Source organism: Aethalodelphis obliquidens, unplaced genomic scaffold (assembly GCF_003676395.1).
Source record: "Aethalodelphis obliquidens isolate GAN/ISIS:26980383/991018 unplaced genomic scaffold, ASM367639v1 scaffold38, whole genome shotgun sequence".
Lineage (NCBI taxonomy): Eukaryota > Metazoa > Chordata > Mammalia > Artiodactyla > Delphinidae > Aethalodelphis > Aethalodelphis obliquidens.
In genome coordinates, this window is record NW_020837982.1 from 17,817,573 (window position 1) to 17,837,505 (window position 19,933).

The following is a 19,933-nucleotide window of genomic DNA, read 5'->3' on the forward strand; positions in this document are numbered from 1 at the left end:
GTTGTTTTAAGTGTCTGGATACCTCTAACAATTACTCAGAATACACAGGATAAGTTAGAACATCCACGTGAGACATGACATCCCAGCAGAGCCTGGATTATATTGGGAGTATAAACAGCATTTATTATAATAGGAGCGAGTCCATTGGACTTGCGTGGTTTTAGATTTACGGTTTTCAGGCTTCACTGATACCAATATGGTATTTCAAATTGATCTTTTGCTTAGTGCCTCTGAGATTTTTCACCCAGCAATCTGATCTGGAACTCGTAGACTAAACAGTTATTGGCACTCACACAGGGTGAGAAGAATTCCAGCACGGAAAATCCTTGTAATATAGGAGGCTGAGTACTGTCTTTCCTGAAAGACTGTTGCATTTTTTCTGGAACACAGTTAAGCTACTAGGGATCAGTTTGATCCTTTTAAACTATTTGTTCCCAGAAAACTCCACACTCTTTAAAGGAATTAAACAACATCTTGGACCCAAAGACATAAAAGTTACAGTGTCAAGCATCCAGCTAAAAATCAATAGGCATGACTAAAAAAGGAAGGGAATTCGGAAATGTGCTACAACATGGATGAACCTTGAAAACATTATGCCGCATGAAATAAGCCAGTCACAAAAGGACAAGGACTGGGCTTCCCTGGTGGCGCAGTGGTTAAGAATCCACCTGCCAATGCAGGGAACATGGGTTTGAGCCCCGCTCCGGGAAGATCCCACATGCCGCGGAGCAACTAAGCCAGTGCGCCACAACTACTGAGCCTGCGCTCTAGAGCCCGGGAGCCACAACTACTGAGCCCACGTGCTGCAACTGCTGGGCCCGCGCACCTAGAGCCCGTGCTCCACAACAAGAGAAGCCACCGCAATGAGAAGTCCGCGCACCACAACAAAGAGTAGCCCCTGGTAAATAAATAAATAAAATTTAAAAATAAAAAATTGTCCCTTGTTTCTCTGAACTTTGTTTTTTATAATTTCATTTATTTATTTTTGGCTGCATTGGGTCTTCATTGCCGTGCGCAGGCTTTCTCTAGTTGCGGCGAGCAGGGGCTACTCTTTGTTGCGGAGCACGGGCTTCTCATCGTGGTGGCTTCTCTTGTTGCGGAGCACGGGCTCTAGGCACGCGGGCCCAGCAGCTGTAGCCCATAGGCTCTAGAGCGCAGGCTCAGTAGTTGTGGCGCACGGGCTTAGTTGCTCCGCAGCATGTGGGAATCTTCCCGGACCAGGGCTCGAACCCGTGTCCCCTGCATTAGCAGGCGGACTCTTAACCACTGTGCCACCAGGGAAGTCCCAAGGGACAATTTTTAAAAGGATCCTCATGCTGTCACACTCCCACACTTCCATAGTCAGCAGGGGAGGTAAATTTGAGAGCGAGGTTTGGCCACCGTGGAGATTTGCACCAGGCCTTAGCGAGGCAAGTGAATTCGCTATACTGCTCACCCCTGTTGCCCATCCCTAACTCTGCAATATTTATTTATTTATTCATTCATGCATGCATGCATGCGTACATACATGCATGCTGCGTCTTAGTTGTGGCACGCGGGATTGAGTTCCCCAACAAGGGATCGAACCTGGGCCCCCTGCATTGGGAGCACAGAGTCTTAACCACTGGACCACCAGGGAAGTCCCTCTGCAACTTTTCTGACTTGATTCTGTCGTCTGCAAACTTTTTCTTTGCTGCAGTGGACCTGTGTTTTTCTTTTTTCTTTTTTTCCTGTCCCTCTGAGTCCAAATTTTCATTTGCTTTTACCTGTGAAGGAGTCCCGTGTTTATAGCAAAACATTGGACTCAAGAGTTTTTCAGGACTCCTACTATTTCATCTCACCTTTTACAACAAATCTTAGGGAAATCTGTCCTGCCGGAGGGATCTAAAATTATTCAAGTGTAGATTATTTGCTGGCAGCCTCAGAAACTAAAGAGTAATGAAAATACTTTGGTTTGCTACATTCCCTCCCCCGGCAGAGAGAGAAGGATTCTCAGACTGAGATCAAATACTCAGGGCAGTCACCGTGGAAGGCCACAGAGGGTTAGCATCTAGGAGTTGGCCAACTTTGCAGATGAAATGACCTATGACAGAAAACGCAACTTAGATAATTTGGGGACTAGTAGGATATTTTCCATGGTGGATTCCAGCTTTTACAAGAATAGGCGAAAAGCTCAGATGGAGCACCTGACTGATAACAGTCTAGACCCTCTGATTCCATTCCTAGAATCTGAAGAAGCTTCTGAACGACTGAAGGTGGCTGGAGTCTCTCGCCAGCTGTGAGTGTTCCCAATTTTGAAAAAATATTCTGCGTGATCTGCCATGAAGACGAACGCAGCACTGCTAGCAGAATTTGACTCCAAAATCGGCATCAGACTCCAGGCCCTCAGCCTGCCTCCCGGTGCTTCTGGGTTTATCCTCAGAGCTGTGGTGGCAGGAGACACATGGGTTGAAAGGGCTCAAGCCCTCTTTGGGTCATTGGACTCGTCTGCATGTCCCACGTGCCCCGACAGCCCTCTTTCAAGTGCATGACACCCAGCACTGCAGGAGTGCCGTCCACTAGCTGTGGACGGGTATCGTTATCCAGCCGCGATGCTCTCTAACCAGACCCTGGTCAGCAGCCCGGCAGGCGACACAGCGGCAACCGAGGAAGACGATAGGCCTCATCTGACTCACCTGACGATGCTGTTCCAAGTTCAGACTTGAGCACCTCCCCAGCTGGGTCAGGTGTCGGGGTGAAAATGGCTGAGTTAAGAATTCTGTGAGGTGGTGGGTGGCCAGGAACTCTCAGAAGCTTATGTTTTGCCTGGAATTAAATCAGCAGAAGCCGAGTTAACTATTAGCAGTCACTGGGGCCACCATTCTCAATTCAAGACTTAAAGCAGGGGGGCTTCCCTGGTGGCGCAGTGGGTAAGACTCCGTGCTCCCAATGCAGGGGGCCCGGGTTCGATCCCTGGTCAGGGAACTAGATCCCACATGCATGCCGCAACTAAGAGTTCTCATGCCACAACTAAGGAGCCCTGGAACCGCAACTAAGGAGGCCACGTGCTGCAACTAAGGAGCAGGCAAGCCACAACTAAGGAGCCAGCCTGCTGCAACTAAGACCCGGTGCAACCAAATAAATAATAAAGATAAATATTAAAAAAAAGACTTAAAGCAAATCTACGGACAGTAAATATCTGTAAACATCTGTTTAGGGCCTGTTTTGCAACAGGGAAAATTTGGGAAAACAGGGCATTCTCGACCGTGGTGGAAACTAAAATATCTCACAGGAAACTAAGCACTGAGTTGTTCGGGGCTTCACAGCTCACGTATCAGCAGGTATGGCAGCATCCACGTGAGGCTGACGACGGTTTCTAGGGGAAGCTGTTCTGCTGACACAGTTGCAGAAGTCCCTGCTGAATCGTGGACATTCCCCCTTGTAGTTCAAGAGGTAACTGCTGTTCGTTTTCAAAAATACGCTTCACGAAAGGGAATGGACGAATGCGTTGAGAAAGGGGCCAAAATAAAAGTGACCAAACTCTGGTTATCAGCCAACAAAACAACTGCTGTGCCACACCTCCCATCTGCCTGGTGAGATGTGTCATAACACAATCACGTGAGTCCATCGTCCGAGAGGGACTTGACAGTCCCCACGCTCTTACCAAACAGATGACAGTGTCCGCCACGTACCAGAGACGTGCTGCTTGTCAGGCTGCTACCAGGAAAGCACAGGACGTTTCCTGGACCGGCTTCATCAGGCAGTGGATTCCGCAGAGTCAAGGCCTGTGGAAGGTGAGAGGTTTCATCGCGCGGTTTGCAGGAGGTCCAGCTGGCTTGATGTCCGCCGTTGCTCATGAATCGTGCTGCATACGCCCTGTCCCCTCGGCCCTCCAAGGTGGAGCAGACGAGCCCAACTCTGGAAGCTTCGTCCTGCCATCTCCCGGGTGGGACCGGCCTGGAGCGTCCTTCCCAGCAGCCCACTGCCCCCTCTGAACGTACAAACTGGAGTTTGGCGGGCCTGTGACCTTGGATCTGAGACCATATCCCGTGGGCACGGGACGCTTGTGCCGGCTCCTCTCATAACCAGGTCCAATGCCAAAAAGGGCTGCTCTCCCTGAAAACCCTGAGACCTCAGGTCGCAGGACCTGGAGGGACCGTCCAGAGGAAGTTTCACATGCACTCGGGCGCTGTCACCCCTGGGAGGGACCCTTTCACGTGCCCTGACCTGGCTCCCCACAGGAGAGAAAAACCCAGCTGGATCCGTGCTTCCGAGGCGAAGGAGGTTCCCACAAGGACTGGACTCAAGTTTCCTCCAATGACTGACATTGTTCTGAACTCAGCAGAGAAGAGCTTTTCCAGGGGACTTCTCACTGCAGGGAGCCCCACCGTCCTGTTCACAGCAGCGCTGCCTCAGCCGCTCCAAGACTCTCAATTCACTGGCCACAAACGTGCTGTCACACTGCTGTTTCTCTCTGTTCCAGTGATGGTCTCCTCAGTTTTCCCAAATAGACATGGTCTGGGCGCAGAAGTCCAGCAATCCAATTATCCACAAAGCTGGAGGACATCGAGGTAGGGGTAGGAGGCTTGCAGTGGAGGTGAGATTGGGCTCAACCCCAAACACAGCAAGGAAAAGTGGGAGCAGGGTGGAGGCGGTCAGTGGACAGAAAATGATTAAGAGGAAACACCAGGGAACAGGGGGGATCCTGGCTGAACCAAGCTCACTGGATTCTTGCTGAAGGTTGGCTGGGGTGATGGGACATCGCCTGGGGCGTTGGGGGGGAGGAACCTGATCAGACATCCGGGGTGACCAGATACCAACAGAGGGGCTAACCTGACTTATGCTAAAACTGGACACCGCAGAGAGGAACATGGAAGCCGAAAAGTCAGGGCCTGGCTGAGAAGAGTTCAGAAGATGCTGGGTTTGGTCAAGGAGAGGATCCTTGTCAACACTCAAACCCCAAATGTGATGCCCAATATCTGAGGCTAAGAGCCTTTATAAGCGGAATCGTGTCCCCCCTGGGCCTGCCCTCTATGGAATCTGTTTATTAAGGGGTCTGTTTGGGGCCATCCAGGGACAAAAAGAGACCTGTTAGAGCCGATCCTTGGAGGAATAGGACAGGCAAGTTCTAGCTGATGCTTTTTGTTTTTTTTTTGGCCACACCATGCTGCTTGCAGGATATTAATTCCCTGACCGGGGATTGAACCTGCACCCTCGGCAGTGAGAGCCCCAGGTCCTAACCACTGGACCGCCAGGGAATTCCCTAGCTGATGCTTTTTTTGTTTTTTTTTTTTGCGGTACGCGGGCCTCTCACTGCTGTGGCCTCTCCCGTTGCGGAGCACGGGCTCCGGATGCGCAGGCTCAGCGGCCATGGCTCACGGGCCCAGCCGCTCCGCGCCACGTGGGACCCTCCCGGACCGGGGCACGAACCCGTTGTCCCCTGCATCGGCAGGCGGACTCCCAACCACTGCGCCACCAGGGAAACCCTCACAAGGTGCTTTGATACCAGATAACAGCCATGGGTGCCTTTGCCTTCTGGGTCTGGGAAATATTATGTAGGATGGTAGAACAATTACTGAAGGGCCTAAGTTATCACGTGTGAGGCTACTCGTGTGAGTGGAGGGAACTCAGGACAGATGCGTTGGGTCTTACAAGAAAAGCTCTTAGAACATTTGATTATTGGGCCCTGGAGATACTCTATCCGTTGGGCTAAGACTGGGTGAGTCTCTCTGGGCAACAAAATGAACCTCCAATAGTTCACCATGTGAAAGTGCAAGCGACAAAGTGAACACAGTTTGTAAAATTAATGTATGGCAGAAGGGGAATTTTTGCACGTTGCTTGTCAGTGGGGTTTGGGACACACTGCCCCAAAATTTGATCCCTTGGCATGCTGATTTTTTTTTTTTTTTGGCTGTGCTGTGTGGCTTATGGGAACTTAGTTCCCCAGCCGAGGATCGAACCTGCTCCCCCTGCAGTGGCAGCTCGGAGTCCTAACCACTGGACCACCAGGGAGGTCCCTGAATATTTTAAGCTGAAGGAATTTGAGACATGGGAGGTTCAGGAAGAACTTTCTGACCTTCCCCTGAAACCAGTCATAAAACTATCATGTGAAAGGTGACCCCCTCCCATACCCGGAGGAAAGAAGCATCTCTATCTCCAAGGATGGAGGGAAGAGGGGAGAAAAGTGCATGGACAGGCCTTGCCAAGTTCCCCCGCTCACTCCACGTAGCTCATACTCTTCCTGTTCTAGAATATTTCCCCACAACTTCCCACTTGTCATCAAGCCCAGCATGAAAACGCGCAGGTGAGACCACCTCTTCAGGCCTTCATTTCCTTACCAAAGCTCCCATGTCACAGACAACTTACATTAAATAAATCTGTGTGCTTTTCTCTTGTTAATCTGGCTTTTGTTACATGGGCCCCAGCTGAGAATTTAGAAGAGCATGTTAAAAAACAAAATTCAGCTGAGTAAATTTCAAAGATCTTATTGGCTCTGTTCAATGATTCATGGATCGGACAGCACCCCATCTAGCACACACAGAGGAGCTCCGAGGAACTGGACAAAGCCAAAGACTTTTACAGGCAGAAGGAGCGGGAACACGAAGTTATACTCGGCAAAAAAAGTGGGTTGATTACTGCAAGGTCACTTCCCTTTAGGGGATGCAGGGGTCCACCCGGCAGGTGACCTCCCTGGTGCTGACCAGGGGATCCCGATTCCCTGGTTTAAGATCCTGTTTCTGGGAGAGGCTGAAACTGTAATTAAGTGAAGTTTGGTGACGTGGAGCTCAGCGTCAGTGACTCCATTTTGGGGACCGCTGTCTTTGACATTGGTATGCATTTAAAGATTTCTCCCCACATCACGACTGTACTGAATTTTCTAATTCATCCCATCGTATTCTGATAATTCTTTACTATAGAATCACTGAATATTTCAATGGCTGCAAAATACTAAGAGAAAGGTAGAAACAGCAATGGAGATCATTAGAAATTGTAGTGTTACTGTTACCGACCCAGGTCCTTGGACTCTTTTTAATCAGTAGGTTAATTTTTTAAAGTCCTACTAAGTGTCCCAAGGCTGGAGTCTCAGGCAACGTGGACTGTGTTTGTATTTCAAGGCTTAAGTGCTTGACCTGTGCCCGGCAGAGATTCGCAGAAGCGGCTGCACAGACAAAACCACATAAAACATAGAGCCTTTAAAACTCACTTTAAAGTTCAGCATGTACCAACGACAGAAACTTAAAAGACTCAGACAAGAAACAAAGAAATGGTGTCACCACGAGGTGGCCTCCTGCCAGCTGGAGTTGGGAACAGAGAACAGAAAAGTACTGGGGGGAGGGGGGAGCTGTGGAAAAGGTGACCTAACAGGAAGTCTCCAGGATGAAACGGACGGGAGTGTAGGTATGAGGACCAAGGGAGAGGGAAAGAGAGGAGGGACAGAAAACGCTGAAAAAGAGAAAGAGAGACAGACAGAGGTTGCCTTTTCAACCCGCCCCTGCGGGTGTCTATTCAGGCACCAGTCAACCTGCACCCAGAAACCACCAAGCACCCTGTCCACTGCCCCCTCGGGTGCCCCAGCCCCGAAACCAGCCAGTTGTACATCTCCCACCTGTGTGTCACCCGTCAAGGTGACTGCTGCCAGCCAGAGGGAGCAGGTCTCACAGCTGAGAGGAGGGATGCTGGAGCTGCCCAACATCCACTCCCTCGGAAGGAGAGGACAGAAGTAGGAGACGGCAGAGAGAAGTAGAGAGCTCAGGAGAGGGAAAGGACCAAGGGGAGGGGGAAGCGATGCCTGAGTGAGGGCACCGAGACCCTCGGGGTGACGACGGCAGACTTACCAGACGCGGAGAAGCCGAAGCAAGAGGTCTAGGCCGCTGCATCGCCCGCAGGGAAGCTGCGTTTGGTGGTCCCGGAGGGGCCTACATCCTCTCCTGGGGGTGCTGTAAAAGGCCCCAAGGACTTCCCGCCAGAGTCATCACAAAGTGTAATACTGACCCGGGTCCTTGGACTCTTTAATCAGTAGAAATTGATAAGCGGCCAGACGAGGAACTCAGACAAGGCTTTACCGGGGCTTGTGCTGCAGCAGGAGGGACCGAGAACAAGTAACAGGTGCTGCTCCCTAGGTGGGCGGGCGGGTCTCTTAAATGGGGTGGGGGCGGGGGCGGGCTGGTGGGAGGGGCCGAGAGGCGGCTCAGGTGGTCTGCCCACCCCCTCGCTGGTGCCGTGCGCAGGGGGCAGGCGCAGTTCCCTGCTTTTGCTCCCGGCGCCTCAGCCCTGGCAGTCGGTTTGTGGCCTTTTTGTATCTTATTGCTCAGAATTGCCCCCAGCTGAGCATGCACATAGTTATTTTTAGTCAGGCGTAGATCCTCTGTATCTGCTGCTGGAGGAGCCGTTATCCAGGTGCAAGCTCTCCAGTAGAGTCCCAGGTCTCAGCCTATCACACTACTATAAAACAGCAACGAGGGCTTCCCTGGTGGCGCAGTGGTCAGGAATCAACCTGCCAATGCAGGGGACACGGGTTCAAGCCCTGGTCCAGGAAGACCCCACATGCCGCGGAGCAACTAAGCCCGTGCGTCACAACTACTGAGCCTGCGCTCTACAGCCCGTGAGCCACAACTACTGAGCCTGCACTCTAGAAGCCGTGAGCCACAACTACTGAGCCTGCGCCCTAGAGCCCGTGAGCCACAACTACTGAAGCCCGTGCGCCTAGAGCCCGTGCTCCACAAGAGAAGCCACTGCAATGAGAAGCCCGTGCACCGCAAGGAAGAGTAGCCGCCGCTCGATGCAACTAGAGAAAGCCCGCATACAGCAACAAAGACCCAACACAGCCCAAAACAAACAAACAAATAAATAAGTAAATAAATAAATTTATAAAATAAAATAGCAACAAAAGGGAAAATTATGAGGGTAAATAAAAATAAGATTGAATTTTCCCTTGTTATTAAAAGGAAAGAGGTCTTTTCTCCCCCCTCCTTTTTCTTAGGACTTTTCCTAGAGAAAACTATTTGTAAATTCTCCCTCTGTCAGGGGCTGTTGTAACAAAATCCACAGATGGGGCAGCTTGTAAACAACAACATTTATTTCTCATGGTTCAAGAGGTTGGACGTCCAAGATTATGGGGCCAGCAGATGCACTGTAGTGGCTGGTGAGGGCCCACTTTCTGGTGCATAGCCGGCTGGGTCCTCACATGTGGAAGAGGGTAGTGGGCTCTGCGGGGTCTCTAATCTCTAACAAGGGCACTAATCCCATACACAAGGGCTGCACCCTCGAGACCTAATTACCTCCCAAAGGTCCCACCCCCTAGTCCCATCACATTGGGCACTAGGATTTCGACATATGAACTGGGGCATGGGGTGCGGGGGGAAGGGGGCAGGGGTGATACGCTTCAGCCCACGGCGGGGCTAAGGATGCAGCTTCCCGTGCGTCGTGTCACTGCCATTTTCAGTGTCACGGAAGCCTCAGAAGTAGGAACCGCAGGCTAAGTCAGTCACCAGATCTCTAACCTGGACCTTGGAGTTGGTGACCTTTGCCAGAGAGGAGAGCCACCAGCCGGGCTGCAAGGCCTCGGCACAGTCACCTGGGCTCTTGTGAACTACAGAACCAGTGTCGGAAGCATCAGGTTTGGGACCCAGAGGCCTGTTCTCGGGATCTGGGAGGCTGTGGGGTGAAGGCTCACCTGAGCAAGGAATTTGGCATCAGAGACCGTATGTTCGAGTCCTGGCTCACCCCTGACTAGTTTTTTTCCAACGGAGACACATCATTTCTCTGAGCTTCTGTTAAAAACAGATACTCGATGTACTGCACGGGGTGGTTTCCAGGCTTTAGGGAGATGCTGTTTGGGAAGATGCTTTGAGAGCTATAAGGCACAAGACAAGTACTACTTAACATGACTCATCTGGCCTCTGCGGCGCACTCGCCCGCCGGGCCAGTCTCCCCTTCTGTCCAAAGAGCGGGGGAAGCAGCGCACTGCGGTCCCTTCCAGTGCTGGCAGTGGGGTGGGGTGCGGGCTCTAGCTAGACAGCACCCTCCCTCCCTGACTCCGCTGAGCCTCCGCCACATTCCTGAGCCTGCCAGCCCCAAAGTCTGGGAGCTTCTATAGCTCATGTGTCTGCCAGATGGCAAGGGAACAACGCAGAGAGATGCTTCCAGAAAACCTTTCTTGACAAATGCGCAAAGTCTGGGCCCTGTCCCCACCTCTAGCCCCAACCCCAGAAGTTCAGCAGTCGCCCTCAGTCCTCCATCTCCGCCCCACCCGTCCCCAGCCTGGCTCCAGGGTTTCTCTGCATCGTCATTTTGTCCCCAGCTTGCGGGCTGCAGCTTCTACTGTTGACCCGTGTGTCCCAGACCACGTCCTTCTGCCTCTGTCTCCCAACACTGCTTCCCAGAGCTGGACCTGGAGGGGAGCGTCTCAATTTCAGCACAACTGACCCTGCGGGGGACACCATCTGGGGGATCAGGAGTTCGAGGCTCTCCTTCTGCCATCGGCCAGCTGGGGAGCATCAGCTGAGACTTCCCCTCCCTGGGTTTGCATCTGTAACGCTGAGACGGCGACCCGGGGTGCTTGCCCGCTGCTAGCCCGTGGGAGTGATCCGGGCTCCTCCTGCTTTCAGCTCCCCAGCCACTCCCCATCAACCTCCACCCTCTCCTTCTGCTGGGACAGATGCCAGGTGGCAACCTCTCACAGGGTCAGCTGAGGCAGGAGAGACCAGGGGAGCAGGACCCCAAGTCCTAGTGGACAAGCCTGAGCAGATGGCCATGCCCTCAGCCTCTGGCCTGAGCCCTCCTGCCCTCGGATCCCACATCTCTGGAATTTCCGTCTCTCCTCCCATCCACAGGCCCCCGTCATGGAGCACCTTGGCTCCCCGCCCCTGTCCCCAAAGCCCCACGTAGGCTGATTCAGGAGATGTTTCAATAATTTACTGGGAAGCTGACACTCAAGCACACACATTTTATTTTGCGTATGACGCGCCCATTAATCCTTTGCAGTTGAATAGCCTAGAAGCCCTCCTTGTGGGGCTTTGCTGTCCTCCTGGGGGTGCATCCAGGTCTCCTGCTAACATGGACGGAGGTGTCTCCCCTAGGCTGAGGGGGGCGGGCATGTTCCATGGATGTGTCCCCCCAGGACTTTCATAGAATCTGCTATGAGGACTGTCGATGGAGCTCAGAATGCAACTACAGGTGTTTTCTTTGGCTTTGGACCTGTTGCTGGGATGGCATTCCACAAAGAACATGGGCACTGACCAGGCTGGACAAAGGGCACGACCACGAGGGACACGTAAGGGAACCCCATTCCCGGTGCACATGTGGGCTCCCCGGGGCTGCGGGAGAAGGGGGTGGCCCCCGTCCTGCTGGGGTAGCTTTGGAAAGAGTCTCCACTCAGGGGGGCAGGCCACCGTGCACCACCCGGACTCTTTGGCTTTGCCCGGGGGCCCCTCCTGCTCCTTCCCCAGCCTCTTATCAGGGCTCCCAATCTTGAACACCTAGGTCACCCATCCTGGGGCTGCTCCCGCCTCTGAAGGGGAGACTTCCAGAATGGCGCCCGCTTAGCCCCCCTACCATCTCGGGAAATAAGCCAGGGCGGGGAGGGTGGGCCACGATCTTGGCGGGAGACCCTGGGGTCCAGTCTATCTGGGAAGAGAGGCAGGTTAGCAGTCGTCTGCAACGGAAACAGCCCCAGACTCTGTCCAGGCTCACACTCTGCCGCCGGCCCTGAGGTCTCCTCGATTCTCGGTCACCAGTCACCACCCAGATGGGGCGTTCAACCAGGGTGGTGTGGCACACACGGGCCCTTGGAACAGCGGCCCCCATCCCTCCCCTCCCCCCCGGCAGCTCTCCTTCCCTGGAGCATCTGGCGGGCGGTCACTCCTCCTGCAGCAGGGGCGCCCGGTCCCCCTCCTGCACTCTCTCGTCCTCCTCCCTCTCCATGCAGCCCACCGTGGCCGCCAACCCGGCACCCACGCCTCCCCCGACCACGGCTGCCCCCGTGGCCCCCACTGCAGCTCCCGCGGCCACCATCCCAGCTTCTGCGGCCAGCGCCGCGGCGGCCATGCCGGCACCCACCACGCCCCCCGCCAGGCCCATGAGCCCCGCGCCCACGGCGCCGCCCACAGCGGCCAGGTGGCCGCAGAAACGCACGGTGTAGGAGTCCATGAAGGCCTTGGCCTCGGCCTGCAGCTCGGCCTCCAGGGCCTCTAAGGTCTGCTCCCTCCCCGTGCATAGCAAGGCCGCCCCGTGCCGAGCCAGGAGCGCGTCCTTCTGGGTCGACAGGAGGTTCCGCATGGTGTCTGGCAGCACCCGGAGCGCAGAGAATATGCGCTTGGTGGCCACGTCCTGTGATGGACGAGAAAGAAGGGGCCCTGACCTGGAGCCCCGGTGCCTCCCAGCGGACGCCGGCCCCCCCGCCCAAAGACTGGTCCCTCTCCCGCAGGACGCCTGGCCTCCCGGGGCCCGAGGCTCACCTGCTGCCGCAAGTACTCCTCAAACTCCTTCTTGGCAGCCTCCACCGTCCGAAGGTCGTGCAGCTGGGCAGCCATCTGTCCACGGCAAAACCCGGCTGCCTCCCTCCTTTCCCCCGCTGGGCGCTGCCGGGCCCCCCGCTCCATCTCGGGGAGCCCGGCTCGCCTCCCACCCGCGTCCTCCCTGTAGCCCCATACCTCATCCGGAGAGGCGCACCCAGGCCCCGTCCTGCCCATCCAGCCCGAGAGGTTCTGCGGAGACAGCGTCGGGGGGTCAGGGGGGGCGGGGGCCAGCGGGTCTCCTGGGGCTCTGGGGAGCTTTCACACCTTGATTTCCTGAGCCAGCTGCTGCCCCGTGAGCAGGCGTCTGTCCCCCCGGGCCGCGGGGCGCCCCTCGCTCCAGTAGCCCTGGCAGCGGCTCTTGGCATGCAGGGGGGGCCGCGCTCAGCACATCGGCCACGTAGGCGCGGAGGTGGCCAGCATCATCATCTGTGTCTGAGGAAGAGAGTCCTCATGCAGAGGTGCCTGGTAAGCAGGACCGGCTTCAGGAAGAGAAAGGGGTGTCGGGAGAGGAGGAGGAGGAGGAGGGAAAGGAGGAGGGGGAGGAGGGGGAGGAGGGGAGGAGGAGGGGGAGGGGAGGAGAGGAATAGGGGGAGGAGGAGGGGGAGGGGAGGAGGGGGAGGGGGAGGAGGGGGGAGGAGAAGGGGGAAGGGAGGAGGAGGGGGAGGGGGAGGGGAGGAGGGGGGAGGGGGGAGGAGGAGGGGGAGGGGGAGGGGAGGAGGAGGGGGAGGAGGGGAGGAGGAGAGGAGGAGGGGAGGGGGAGGAGAAGGAGGGCAGGCCGGGGAGGCTTTGCTCCTGGGACACTCACCACCCGGGCTTCCGTGGCCTTTGCTCGCCCACTGCCTCCTGGGAGCCGGCAGGAGGCAGCAGCGGGCTCGCCTTCCTTGAAGCAGCCCCTGAACCTTGGGGTATTTGCCGGATGACTTCTAGAGAGGAGTGGGGATGCGCTCTGAGCGCGCTCGCTGACAGGACCCCTCCCCGGCTAACTGACCTTCTGCCCTGTCTACACCTCCGCCCCATCCCCTCCCTCACCTTGATGATGTCGCCTACATGCCCCTGCCCCGCCTTGCTGGGGTGGGATGAGTCACGAACTAAGAGGTCCAGGTGCTGGAAGAGAAGGGGTGCTGATAGCAGCAGCTGGGGTGTCGGAGTCTGGGGTGACAAGTCCAGAAACGGGTATCTCACCTGGATTGGCACCATCCCATAATGCCTGCCCATCACCTCGGCCACGTGGACAAACATCTGGGGACGGGGCACAGGGGTCATGGCTGGGCCACTCCAAGGGCTGTGCCTCCCCTCCCCCTGGGCCACTGGAGGACATCCTCCCGGCTCCTGGCCCCAGGACCCTCCTACCTCTCCCCAACCAGGCACCTCCTGGTTTACCCTCTGCCCCCAACCCCGCAATCCTGCTCCAGGTCACAAAATCCTGGGCCAGAGCTGAAAGGCACCCCTGGCCTCACGGGCAGGGCAGGGACAGGGTTCAGCCCCAAGAGCAGCTGTGTCCTCACCTCCAGATACTCCAGGTCTGTATCCTTCAGCTCCTGGAAGGCCGTGAGGATCTGGAACCAAGGAGAACAAGGTGGAAGGGGGTCTGTGAAGGCAAAGAGACACTGGGAAGACCCCGGTGAGGCAGGACCCCCCAGGCAGACCGTGGGGCTCAGGAGGTGCGAGGGACCAGCCCCGGGCACCCCCGCAGCCTGCAGGGCAGGGCTGGCCCGGCCCAAGGGGTGGAGGGCAGGCAGGGGGACGGTCCACAGACCTTCAGCTGCCCCAGGGGCCTCCGACCCGCCTTTAGGGCCTTCACACTGACTCGAGGCGCCCCCTCGCAGGGGCGCCCCAAGAACCTGCGGGGATCCCAGACACAGGGGCCTCCGGGGTAAAGGTCCCGGTCCCCGGGGCTTGGAGGGCCAGACCCGGCTGGGATGGCCCTAGTGTGGGTGGCGAGAGCGGAGCAGGGCAGGCAGAGGGGCTGGGGGGCCTCACCTGGTAGGAGCTCAGCATGGAGGTGAGAGCGCAGAGCCGGGTCCTCGTTTCCCTGCTCAGTTCAGGGCTCATGGCGTCCCCCGTGTCCACCAGGAACACGGCCACCTGTGTGGAGGCAGGGGTGCACACTGAGGGGTCAGCCTGCCGCGCCCCCCAGGTGCCTCTGCCCGCCCCATCTTCTCGTCCCAGCCCCCAGAGATTTCCTGCCCGATTCCCCTCTCCATGAGCCGGTCTGGACTCCTCTGCCCCTCCCCGCTCACCTTCCTCCCCTCCTTCCCCAGCAGGAAGGGATGACTCCACATCCAGAGGCCCCTGGTGAGGCTGTTAGCTCCCCACCGGAAGCCCTGCCCGGAGCACCCTTCCCTCGGCCAGCCGCCCTCGCCGGGCTCCTGTGGGGCAGAGAAGCAGAGCATCCGTTGGCCCATCCGGCCCCCTCCCCTCCCCAAGCCAGGCTGGGTCCCTGCCCCTGCCCCCAGCCCCCGGCCCAGCCCCGCCCTCACCAGGCCGGGCAGGCCCTGAAGCAGGTGGTTTAGGAGGAAGGTCTTCCCTGAGTGCCGCTCTCCCAGGACGGCAAGGAGGCAGACGGGGGTGTCCCTGGCCAGCGGGTGCTTCAGGCAGCGGTTGACGGCCCCCATCCTCAGGATGAGGCCCCCGGAGGCGTTGACACGCACCAGCAGCAGCGGCTGGGCCCTCACTGCGCAGGTCTCCTGGGCCCGGAGACAGGGCTCCCTGAGCTCCCAGGCTGGGGAGCGTCCCCCCGAACTCCACCTCCCTCCGTGACATCCCAGTGTGAGGTCAAAGCCCCCGGCCGGGAGGAGGCCTGCGCACCTGCAGCGCGGTGGGCAGCGGCCTCCGTGGCAGGAGCCTCATCCTCTCCCCCAGGCCCCGGAGGCCCTTCTGCTTGCAGGTCTTGCGGCACTCGGGGCAGCAGGGCGGCCCGCAGCCGGGGACACGGTGGGTGCTGAAGCACCGCGGGCAGAAGTCGTGGCCACAGTCCAGAGAGATGGGCTCGCGCGGCCTCTCCAGGCAGATGGAGCAGGCGGGCGGCTCCCGGGGTGCCACAGGTCGGGACCCCAGCCCCAGGTCCAACTTGGGGAATGGTGCGTGGGACCTGGGGGTGGTGTGCAGGGCACGGGGACCCCAGGGCAGCAGTCAGAGGGAGCCTGAGATGGGGAAGCCTGGAGGGAGCCGTCTTGGGCAAGTTCCCGCCCAGGTCTGCCCCATTTCTAACGGTCCAGGAGGGAAGGATGGGGTGAAGAGACAAGATGGTGCACCCTGCCCGGAGCCTGGCACAGACGCCCACGGAAATCCTCCCCCATGGCCTCCTGCTGCGAGGGGAGGGGGGGGGGTCCCTCCAGGGGTCAATGACCTCTACATACCCCAAGAGGATCCTTTCTACTACCTCCCTCGGGCAGCGGGGACCATAAGGAGAGGCCTCCCGGGGGGCAGCAGGCGGCTCTTGGAAGATTCCAGCTCTGAGCTGGCATCTGCCTCGCTGCAGCACCCACCTGGTTTTCCCATCCCTCCCTCCACAGCCTGGCGGACCCAGCCTCGTGCTCCCTCCCCTGGGACAGGTATCCAGGCCCCAGTCCTGCCGCCAGGCCCTGCCACTTACCAACTGTTGCTGCTGTTGCCCATGAAGCTCTGTTTTCTCTCCTTGGAGAGAAAATTGGGGAGAAAAACAATCCCAAAAATGTTATTTAGAAGGGAATCCAGACTTCTATCTTCATCCTGGATTCCAGGTGCCCCCATCCTCCCTCTGCAGACCCAGTCCCCACCCCCAGGTCTCAGGACCAAAGACTCGCCTGTTTGCCAAGCCGGTGACAAAAGGAAATGACTGACAAGGCAGACCTCGGCATGGGAGGCTGGCGTGGGGAGAGGGTCCAGGAGAGGGTCCGGGAGAGGGTCCGGGAGCAGGCAGGACACCCAGGAGACCTTTGGCGGCGCTGAGGCTGGCTTCCCTCCCGGAAGGGCTGGCGGAGCTGTGGCCAGTGGAGGCTGGGGGGGTCTCCCCAGAGGACACAAGTCGGCAGGGCTGGAAAATGGATGTGACAGTCGGGAAAGAGGAGGCTGCCTCTGGACTCACCCCAGGGGGAGGAGACAGGACTGCAGGAACCAGGGCTCCAGAGGGAGGGACAGAGCCGGGCCCAGAATCCCTGGCAGAGGCTGGGATGCAGGCAAGCCGGGGTGGTGAGTCGCCATGGAGACGGGAGGGAAAGATAAGGACAGGGAGGGGGAGGGTGGATGGAGAGGAAGCCATATGGGTGCGCGGTAGACACGGGACTAGGCTGGCACTGTCCCTGCTGGCCCAGCGGGGTTCTTCCGGGGCCACCGGGCAGGGGGTGTAGAAGGCAGAGCTGTGGGAACGGGGAGAAAGCATGACCTGTGCTGACCTAGAGCCACGATGGCCTCCTTCCTCCCATGGATGGTCTCTGTACTGGGCGCCTGCCAGGTGCGGGGCCCGTGATGCCACCCCACGGCCTGTGCGTGATGCCACCCCGCTGCCTGCGCGCCCCTCCCTCCAGGCTGTCCCAGCTGCGGCTCTCCTCAGCGCCCTGGGCTGTTCTGACGTCGGCTGCGTGTCCCCTGGTGTCTTCCTCCTCCAGTGACTTTCACCCTCATTCAAGCTTGTGACAGTTACCCCTGGCCCTTCTAACTGCCTCTCACCTGGGCTCCTCCCATCCACCCCCAGTTCGCGGCCAGCCCAGAGCCCTGAGCACGGCCGACCCCTCGCTGCGCAAACACCTGCCACGGCTCCCTAGTCCCATCGGATCGAAAGCCAAAGTTCCTGGTCTGCCTGAGCCTTCCTCGGCAGCCCTCCCTCCCCCGCCTCCACACCTTTGCCCAGTGTTCCCTGTGCCTGCGGTGGGGCCCCCATCCCTCCTGAGACCCTCGCAGGCCCAGCTCAGGGGCCGCCCCTCCCGCCTGGACGTGATCTTGCCCTCAGGTGGCCTGTGGCTTGTGGACCTGACCCGTGATGGGCTCTGGAGCCGGGCTGATCCGGCTCAACTCCCAGCTGACCCCTGCGAGCCGGGCCCCAGGTGCTGCCTTTCACTTCTCTGAGCTCTGGGGTGTCACGATTACATATGGAAAGCCACTTGCCCGGGGCTAAGAGTTATTCTTAAACCAGGATGCAGGGGGGTGGGATGGGACTCCTACCCTGCAGGCGGTCAGGTGAGACCACCGTCAGCAGGCAGGGATGCCCCTGCAGCCCGGGCTGGGTCTTGCTTCCGGGGACGGAGGGCCTCTTAATCAAAGCAGAGACTCGAGCCCTCAAGGGGTTGAGAGCAAAGCCTCACTGGGCGGGGGTGGGGGGCGGGGTTCAGGGCCGTGTCCACTGCTCTCCTTCGAGGCCAAGTAGGTTTTCTCGGTCACGCGGCCTCACATCCCTGGCAGACAGATGCGGGGAGAGAGCCTGGGCGCCTGACTCACGTGCACTCCAACCCCTGCCCTGTCCCAGCGTGAGACCCGGGAAGGGACTGACCTCTGGGAGCCTCCGTTTTCTCATCGCCAGGCAGAGATGTGGTAAAGCAGACGGGCACCCAGCCTTCCCCCAGCAACACTCCCTGGGCACCCGGCCTTCAGGGCACGTGTCCCACTGTGGGACAGGCCCCTTGTGGCCTGGCTCCAGCCCCTGACCTCCTGACCTCTGTTCCAGCTTCTGGGCTGGGAGGAGGGGGCTGGGGTGGGGCCAAAAATCCAGTCTCCAGACGGGGACCCTGTTTGGGGTGACTCTGGTTCCCCGGATGCAGGCGGGAGCTGCTTCACCAACCCCGGTGCACACGCACGCACACATATACGTGCACACACACACACATGTGCACACACACCGTCACATGCGCCCTTCACGTCAATTCACACACACGCACACGGTCGGCACACTCCGCCTCACCCGCACTGTGCACACATGCCTTCACTGCCCTCCCTCGCCTGTGGACCCCAAACAATCATGCACACACGTGAACACGCCACACTTAGACTCACAACTGCACACGAACCTCCGCACACACGCATATGCTCACTCATGAATGCTCACGCAAACACATTCACGTGTGCACCAAGGCCTTCACGCTCGTGCACACTGACACTCGAGCTCACTGTCCCACAGGGACACACACACACTCGTACCCACAGGCACACGAGCTCACCCTCAACCTCACAACCTATGAGGAGGTACTGTTTCACTCTCATTTCACAGATGACAAAACTGAGGCCAGAGAGGTTAAGTCTCTCTCCAAGGTCACACAGCTGTGAGTGACGGTGCTGGAATCCCGACCCAGGCCGTCAGTCCGCCCACCGAGTCACCCAGCCACCCCTGTATCCGTCCACCTTCTCATCCATCAGCCTCCAGCGTGTCTGCCCATCCAGTCATCCGTCCTTACACTTCTCCGTCCAGAGGACAGGTATTTACTGAGCACATCACACCCGGCAGGACGCAGGCCCTGAGTACAGGCTGGTGAACACTTGGGGTGCCTCCAGTCGACCAGGGGAGGAAGAAGGGTCCCTAGACGAGTCCTGAGGGATACGCTCTCTGCCGAGGGCTGTGGGGAGAGGCGGCTGTGAGCACGGAGCGAAGGCAGGGCACTGGGGTCTGGACACGTGGGGAGGTCGGGCCTGAAGGATGAACAGCAGTGGCAGGCAAAGGTGCGGTGGGTGGGAGGGCAACGGCACGGAGACGGAGACGGAGAGCGGAAGGAGGGGAGGCCTGGGGGCGGGGCACGCGGGCCCCGCCCTGTGGAGCCACAGGCCTCTGGGTGCTGTCAGGTGTGCTGAGCCCCGGACTTGGCTGCCTTCACGCCCAGGACTCTCCGCCCCTGCCCTCACCCAGGCCTCACCCAGGCGCGCCCGTGCCAGGCCGCCTCGTGTGAGCACCGGAGACCCGGTCGGGCCACTGTCGGGGGAGGAGGACAGGGTCCTGGAGCCGTGGGATGACAGAGCTGGAGGGAGGTGCCCTGTTCGGCTGCCACCTTCTAGCTTCGAATAAAGACCAAGGTGAAGCCAAGCATGGTGTGGAATTCCTGCTTTTGTGGAGAGAAAACAAGGTTTCTACTTCCTGGATGGTCCCTCCCAGGGCCACCAGTCCCCTCCCAACAAGGTGGCCCCCTCCCTGCCCTGAGACAGCCGCTGGTATTGAAAGGCCCCCTCCACGCCCCCCCACCATCACCGCTGGCCATCGTTACACGTGGTGTGTAGTTTCCACCTCTGTGTTCAGAGCTGGTGGGGGGCAGTCAGCAGAGGGGCGCCTAGGCCAGCCCTGAACCCTATGCTGGGCAGGACACAGTCCAGGCGCTGGCGAGGCCAGGCCCACTGTGGCTGCCCAGGACCCTGACCCTGACCCTGGCTCCGCTCCCTCTCCTGCCAGCTGCCAGGGACTTCCCATCGCAGCAGGAAAGTCCCGAGTCCCTAGCCTCCCGTTCGGAGCCCCCCGCACCAGCTCATCCCCGGCTTCCTGAAATAATTTTCAGGATAGAACCACCATC

The 19,933-nt window shown here is 58.4% G+C and overlaps 1 protein-coding gene across 1 annotated transcript; it reads right to left on the bottom strand.

Moving 5' to 3' along the window:
- Window positions 1–10,888: 10,888 nt before the first annotated feature.
- On the bottom strand, window positions 10,889–19,431 carry RNF112 (ring finger protein 112). Its single transcript, XM_027131175.1, is given in 14 exon segments — window positions 10,889–12,285; window positions 12,414–12,662; window positions 12,738–12,839; window positions 12,841–12,905; window positions 13,279–13,396; window positions 13,503–13,577; window positions 13,656–13,712; window positions 13,979–14,029; window positions 14,454–14,558; window positions 14,714–14,842; window positions 14,954–15,160; window positions 15,282–15,564; window positions 16,069–16,109; window positions 16,259–19,431. Coding segments are annotated over 14 exon segments (2,007 nt in total). The 5' UTR covers window positions 16,313–19,431; the 3' UTR covers window positions 10,889–11,814.
- Window positions 19,432–19,933: the final 502 nt, after the last annotated feature.